Raw genomic sequence first — 8242 nt, forward strand, 5'->3', positions numbered from 1 at the left:
GAATAAAGGACGGGCACCTCTGGATACCTCACATGTTCCTTATCTCCTCTTCATGGAATGACATTCAAAATGCAAATCGTCAGCAGCAATTTTGCTTCAATCTTCAAGTTCTTCCGGTACAAAATGCCACTATAGGTACCGGGCAAGAACAAAGCCGCTAACATGTCATTCCACCGCGGATGCCTCTCCGGTTTAACCAACAAATCATCAAGCTCAGGGATCATGTAATCACGAGCAGGTAGATTATCGTATTTCGCCAACTTACGTAATGTATCAGATGACATTTCTACCTTTATCCCATTAACTTCACCCGTCAACTTCATCTGCGAGGGCCTATCATACTTGTTGCATTTGAGGCTTGCCATCGATTCTTGAATATCATCCATAAACAGATTCTTGCTATCCTTATCGTAACAGTTGAGCGCCGCCTCCCATCCTAGGGCGCAGAATTGGTCAAACACATTAAACGTCCCAAATTCAACCTCTTTCACCTCCCTCTCGCAGATGAACGCAGCAGCCTTATTTTTCAGCCGGTTCATACAGTCATGGAATAGTGTCGGCTGCCACTCATCCGGCTGATCATCTAGAGGACCCGATTCCCACTTTGGCTTTTCAGCCGGATCCAACTCCATCATCTCTTCCTCCTCACTTTCACTAACTCTCCCCAAATATTGCCTTTTCTTTGGTTGCTGTTCCGGCTGTTTGCTTTGCCTTTAGACGAAGAAGACGAACTGGATCCTGCTCTTTTCTTCGTTTTTACCATTTTCCTACACACATTCAAGACAAACAACACAACCAAACACAAAAAGTTAGACCCTTTTGTTTTCCAAAACATCCCCACAGTTGCTTGTTACTATGGTCGTAGATGTTAGTGAACCAAAAATTTTATAAATTATTTTCTCAAAAATTGGGCATGGTGCCTCTACAACATAGAGGTTCCCAAAAGTTCACTACTTTACTATCAATCCTACATCTACAACCATTACAATGATCAAATAACAAGTTTCATGACAAAAACTATGAACAAGCAAGTGGGTATGAACAAATATCCAAAAACAACCTTAATCTTCACAATGCATCATCAAAATATAAAAAATAAACTTCCATACCTTTGTTTGAAGATGTTAGAACACAAGGGAAACAAAAACTTCAAAAACCCCCAAAATTTTCGGACCTAGGGTTTGTGATTCGGACCAGAAAACTTCGTTTCCTCCCAAATCTCTTCTCAAAATCAGCAAGTACGTGAAAAATTAGTCAAGATAGACCTAAATTTCACTTGATTTGGCTAAGAATTGAGAGAGATATGAAGGATTGAAGGTGGAAGAAGGTTCTAGAGTTATGGAGATTTTGTGGGGTTAGATGAAAGTGATAGATGATGTTTGTGGTTAGGGAAGAAGAAGAAAATCATGTGGATGGGGAGAAGTTCACTTGACCTGTTTATTTATTTATTTATTTATTTTTATAACTGATGTACACAAAACGACGCATCTGTTCGCCAAGTCTACCGTAAATTACGGTAGACACCGTAATTTACGGTGGATCATAGCAAACAAATCCTACCGTAACTCAGTAGCGAATCACCGTAAAGCCCCAATTTTTTTCACTTCCACCGTAAGTTACGGTACCACCGTAAATTACTGTGGTACCTGGGCATCCCTGTTTCGCTTTTTAAATGCAATTTTGAGTGCCTTTTTTGATTTTTTTCAGTTTTTTCATTTTTTTTTTTCAAAAACATATAAAAATTACCCTACCCCCTTGAAAGTCTCGTGTTGTCCTCAACACAATGTTAGAATTATTCGTAACTCGAACATCCCCACACTTGTTTCAAACACGGACTTCAAGCAAATACGGTAATTGTGCACACGAACAAAACAAACAAAATAAAACTCTAACTATTTACACTACCAAACCTGGGCCTCTCATGGTTGATCATCGTCTACCGGGCGTAGAATGTAGCCCGCTTTGTCAAGCTCCAAGTTGTTTATGTCGTTCCCCTCCAAGTATGGCTTCAACCGATGGCTATTCACCATTTGTTGTTTGTTCGTTTGCTCATCTTGGATATCTACATCACCAAACCTCCCAACTCGCTGAACGACATACGGGCCCATCCATTTGCTTTTAAGCTTGCCCGCAAACATTTTGAGCCTTGAGTTGTACAACCAAACCTTTTGACCCACTTCAAAGGTTTTCTTCCTCAATTTTGCATCGTGTACTTTCTTGAGCTTGTCTTTGTAACCCGATGCACACTCATATGCCTCGTCTCTAAGTTCTTCGATATCACTCAATTGCAACTTTCTCATCTTTCCCGCTTCATTATAATCTGCATTTACCGTCTTGATTGCCCAATATGCCCGATGCGCTAACTCCATTGGCAAGTGACAACCCTTTCCATACACCATCCGGTAAGGTGTTGTGCCAATTGGAGTCTTGTAGGCCGTTCGGTATGCCCACAATGCATCGTCCAACTTGCTCGACCAATCCTTCCTATCCTTTCTGACCGTCTTCATAAGAATTTCTTTTATTTGACAGTTGGACACTTCAATTTGTCCACTCGTTTGCGGATGGTAAGGTGTGGCAATCCGGTGATTCACGCTATATCGCTTCAACAATTTTCCGAAATTAAAGTTCTTGAAATGTGAACCACCGTCACTGATAATAACCCTCGGAATACCAAAGCGGGAGAAGATGTTGGATTGAACAAATTTACAAACAACCGAGTGGTCATTTGTTCTTGTAGCAACAGCCTCAATCCACTTAGAGACGTAGTCCACCGCTACCAGAATGTATAAAAACCCGTTGGAATTTGGAAACGGACCCATGAAGTCAATGCCCCATACATCAAATACTTCTACAACCAAAATTGGTTGCAATGGCATCTCATCCCTCTTGGAAATGCTTCCCATCCTTTGGCAATTTACACAATTTCTTGCGAACTCACACGCATCCTTGAAAATAGTGGGCCAATAAAACCCACATGAGAGAACCCGATAACCCGTTTTATGCCGCTAAAGTGACCTCCACATGCGAATGAGTGGGCATGAGTCAAAATTTCCAACACCTCTGTTTCTGGCACACACCTCCGAATAACTTGATCCGGCCCGATCTTGAAAAGATCCGGTTTATCCCAAATGTATTGCTTCACTTGGACCATAAATTGTTGTCTTCGCTTCTTGGTCCAATGATTTGGGATGGCACCCGTAGCTAGGTAGTTTACGTAATGAGCATACCACGGTGCGACAAAAGTGGAAATGGCTAAGAGTTGCTCGTCGGGGAACCTTTCGTTTATTTCACTTACATCGTCAATTCCTTCCACCGGGATCCGAGACAAATGATCCGCCACTACGTTCTCACTCCCCTTTTTGTCTCGGATCTCTAAGTCAAACTCTTGTAATAACAATACCCACCAGATTAAACGAGGCTTCGCATTTTTTTTCTCCATCAAATACCAGACTGCACTATGATCCGAGAAAACAACCACCTTGCTCCCCCAAATATACGAACGAAACTTATCCAAAGCATACACCACTGCTAGTAATTCCTTCTCGGTTGTGGTGTAATTCAGTTGCGCTTTGGATAAAGTCTTGCTTGCATAATAAATTACCACCGGCTTTTTATCAACTCGTTGACCCAAAACTGCACCAATTGTAGTGTCGCGCGTCACACATGAGCTTGAATGGCTTGGACCAATCCGGTGGTTGAAAGATGGGAGCTTTGACCAAATGTTCCTTCAAAACAGTAAATGCTTGCAAACATTCGTCAGTAAAGTCAAATGGAACATCCTTTAACAATAAATTACTTAAAGGTTTAGTAATAACACTAAAACCCTTTATGAATAGTCTATAAAAACCCGCGTGTCCCAAGAATGACCTTACACCCTTAACATTTTTCGGTGGTGGCAAAGATGATATTACCCGTATTTTTGCTTTATCCACCTCCATCCCCCTTTCCAATATTACATGACCTAACACAATACCCTCTTGCACCATGAAATGACTTTTCTCCCTACTAAGCACTAAATTCTTCTCAACACATCTTTTTAAAACCTTTTGTAATTCGTTGAGACAAGATTCAAAACTAGTGCCGAAAATTGAAAAGTCATCCATAAACACTTCGAGCGACTCTCCAACCATGTCCGAGAAAATACTCATCATACATCGTTGGAAGGTTGCTGGTGCGTTGCACAAGCCAAATGGCATTCGACGAAAGGCAAAGGTACCATATGGACAAGTGAAGGTGGTCTTGTGTTGGTCATCCGGGTGTATTGCTATTTGATTATAACCCGAGTACTCGTCCAAAAAGCAGTAATATTTTTGACCCGATAATTTTTCAATAATTTGGTCAATGAAAGGTAGCGGGAAATGGTCCTTAGAAGTGGCGGCATTCAATTTACGGTAGTCAATACAAACACGCCACCCGGTAACCGGTCGAGTGGCAACTTGTTCACCATTTTCATCCTTGACTACTTGAATGCCGGCCTTCTTAGGCACAACTTGGGTAGGACTTACCCAAGCACTATCCGAAATCGGATAGATAATTCCCGCGTCCAACCAATTGATTACCTCTTTCTTTACTACCTCCCTTAGGTTCGGATTTAATCGCCTTTGAGCTTCTCTTGTCGGTTTTGCATCTTCGGTGGTAATAATCTTGTGCATGACGATTGATGGACTAATTCCTTTGAGATCGGCAATCGTCCATCCAATAGCTCCTTTGTTCTCTTTCAAGACTTCCAACAAGGCTTGTTCTTGTGCCATTTCTAAATTAGAGGCAATAATGACCGGTAGTGTGTCATTATCCCCTAGAAAGGCATACTTCAAATGGCTTGGCAAGTCTTTAAGCTCCAACCTTGGTGGTTCTTCTAATGATAGTCTAGTACCCGAATTTATTTCCACCGGCAAGCCTTCGAATTGGTGAGTCCATGGCGGTCGACATTCTTTCGAAGCCATAGCTTCCTGTTTTTCCTCTTCAACCCGTAGTGCACAAGCATGTACCTGTTTAGAAAAATCACACAAACAAACATCTATGCCATCCTCCTCATACTCATACGGGTTGCATCCGTCGACTAAATTTGCCATGGAACACTCATCAACACCAACAGCATTAGAATTGTTAGTAAAAACATTCAAACGCATTTTCTGGTTTCCAAAGGTCATATCGACTGTACCAAATCTACAATCGATTACAGCATGCGCGGTGCTCAAAAATGGCCGACCCAAAATAACATTTTGTTGTTGTTTTGGGTCCGCGGATGAGTAGTCCAATACTAAAAAGTCAACCGGGTAATAAAACTCATCAATTTTCACAATCACATTTTGAACCATCCCCCGGGGTAACTTATGAGACAAATCGGCCAACACAACCGTTGTCTCTACTCTTGCTAAGGGACCAAAGTTGTATTGGTCATATAAGCCCCCCGGTAAAATGCTCACCCCGGCTCCAAGATCTAGTAACGCCTTTGCCATTTTAAAATTACCAACTTTTATATTAATTAATGGCGTACCCGGATCTTTGAGCTTAGAAGGAAGCTCCCCATTCAAAACCGCACTTACTTGCCCGGTCAAATCTACCCGCTTAGGCATTTTCTTCTTTTGTTGCCTTTTTGTGTGCATAATTCTTTTAAAAATTTTGCATAAGCGGGTACTTGCTTTATTACATCAAGGAGTGGAAGGCTAATTTTAACTTGTTTAAACATATCCCACAACTCTTCTTTTTGGGGACCTCTTGATGCAATAAAATTTTTCTTCCCCGGGTCAAGTAAAGCCGATGGAAACGGGACTTTACTCGGTTCACCTTCATCTTTTTCACTTTTTTCATTTTCACCCAACCCCGGTTTGTTAACATTTGTTTCTTTATGTTTAACCGGTGAAACTTCATCATCGTCACTTTCATTACCCGTGACATCCTCAACTACCCCCTCAACCAAACCCGGTGACAAATTGGCTTTAAATTCTTTGCCACTTCTCAACACACTAACATGACTAATATTAACATTGTCACCTCGTGACGAACCATGTGAAGGGTTTACCTTGGTGTCGCTAGGGATTTGACCCTTGCTTTTCTTCAATTCCGCCACATCGGTTGCCAATTGACCCATTTGGGTCGTTAGTGATTGGATTTTCTTGTCACGAACCTCATCCTTTTGCATTCGGACTTCATCGAGTTGATTCCGTTTTTGCATATCTTGTTGCATAGCCCGAAGCATATCCATGACTTCATTCCCGCTTGACGAATTTTGACCCGAACCACTTTGACCTGTTTGTTGGAATTGCCCTTGGTAGCCATAATTGTTCCCACCTCGATAATTGCCTTGATTGTATTGCTGGCGAGGTGCAAAGTTACCTTGAGCTCCTTGAAAGTTTGGGTTAGCTTAGTTCGCCGCATTCCCATAACGGAAATTAGGATGATTTCGTAACCTGAGGTGGTATGTGTTGGAGTTCATATTGAAATTTTGACACCCCCTTGAATTGCATTCACTTCCTCTACTTGTTCATCAACCACCCCCACTATACAAACTTCCGCCGTGTGGCCTATTTCATTGCAATTAGTGCACACATTGTACACTTGATTCGTAGTTTGAACATTGCCACTCTCTACTCCATGCACTTGTGGCCTTTGTGTCACATGCCTTGCCCTTCTTGAAGATTGGGCCTTCCTCTTGGAATTCACCGCCATTTGTTCTAAAAATGCCCAATCAGCATGTTCATAATTCGTACCGAATGTACCATTAGTGATCGACATTAAATCCCGTGCATCCTCCGAACTCAATCCCTCATGAAACACATTCAATAACTCCCAAAGTTGGATCCTGTGATGAGGGCAATTCCGTAACATCATATTAAACCTTTCGAAGGCTTCATGAAACATCTCCCCCGATTGTTGTTGGAAGCTTCTTAAACCTCTTCTAGCATCATTAGTTTTCTGTGAGGTGTAATATTCATCCAAGAATATTTGTTGTATATCAGCCCATGTAAAAATGGATGCGGAGGGTAGAGTGTGAAACCATCTCTTTGCCTAATCTTCCAAAGAAAATTGAAAGAGGACCAACTTGACATCATCCGAAGAGAAACCTTTACCTCCAATGGTATTGCAAATAGAATCATATGTCTCTAAATGAAAGTAGGGTTCTTCCGTTGCTAACCTCTTGAATTTTGGTAGACTTTGGAGTGCGGTTGTTCTAACTTCAAAAGTTCTTCCATCCGCATGATGAGGAATCACTACCGGCGAAGGATTGTTAGTGATAATAGGCCGGAAGTGAGCTTCAATTCCCCGTACTATTTCCCGATTATGTCTTTCAGGGGCACCCAATGGTGCTCTTGGTTGACCCATTTGCCCTTGCATAGGCCCTTGAGGTGCAAATGGTGGTTGATATTGATATTGATACATTAGTGGTTGTTGTTGAATCGGCCGTTGAAATTGAGGTTGCGTATTTTGAGGCCGCACTTGATGTAGCGGTGTAGGGCGTTGCAATTGTGGCCCTTGAGGTCTAATGTGTTGCACCCCAACCGGTAATCTACCCATATCTTGAAATTGTTGAATCGGTTGACTTTGTTGACCCGCTCCCCCTTGTAGTCCCAAATATCCACCATCACCCCCATAGGAAAAACCCTCCTCTTCATAACCTCTAAAATCCTCTTCATAACCATCATCGTATCCATACCCTTGAATTCCCGAAGATTGCCCAAAGGGAAGAGTTGAATATTGAAAACCCGATTGGTTTTGTGGTCTAAAGGATGAAGTAGCATGAACAATAGTTGAATTGGGTGTTATCGTGTAATTAGAGGATGATTGACCCGTAGTTGGGGGAAAGAAATAGGAAAATGGTGGGATTGTGGTAGAAGAGTTAAAGGTAATAGTGGGTTCAACTTGGGTAGTGATCGGTTGCGTGGTATTGGTTGGTGTAACTTCAAGTGGTGGAGTAGGTTCGGTAGTGGTATTAGGTATAGTGGTGTTGGTGATGGTTGTGTGACAGTATGTATGAATGATGAGGTCGTTTGACCCGTTGTGGATGGTACTTGAGATTCTTGCATGATGTTTCTTGGTGTAATGGGTGAAGCGGGTGAACCAAAGATTCTGTTTTCTCGTAATAAAACAGTAGGATCGTGAAACGACCTGACGAGTCGATCAGAAGAGCGCTCAGACCGAATCAGAGGCGGAATACATTGATTTGGTCTTCGTTTAGCTTGGATTCACTATTAATTGTCTTGTTTATTGATCTTTAACAGATTTACAGTACAAAGACACTTCG

General features: G+C 41.9%; 1 protein-coding gene across 1 annotated transcript; it reads right to left on the reverse strand.

Annotated features, from left to right (window-relative positions):
• Positions 1-1919: 1919 nt before the first annotated feature.
• Positions 1920-2903, reverse strand: LOC110889112. The gene is made up of 2 exons (XM_022136619.1): positions 2499-2903; positions 1920-2384 (listed from the first exon to the last, which is right to left on the reverse strand). The coding sequence occupies exons 1-2, from the start codon at positions 2901-2903 to the stop codon at positions 1920-1922; spliced, it is 870 nt and encodes a 289-aa protein (XP_021992311.1).
• Positions 2904-8242: the final 5339 nt, after the last annotated feature.

This window comes from Helianthus annuus, chromosome 2, assembly GCF_002127325.2.
Source record: "Helianthus annuus cultivar XRQ/B chromosome 2, HanXRQr2.0-SUNRISE, whole genome shotgun sequence".
NCBI classification, from domain to species: Eukaryota; Viridiplantae; Streptophyta; class Magnoliopsida; order Asterales; family Asteraceae; genus Helianthus; species Helianthus annuus.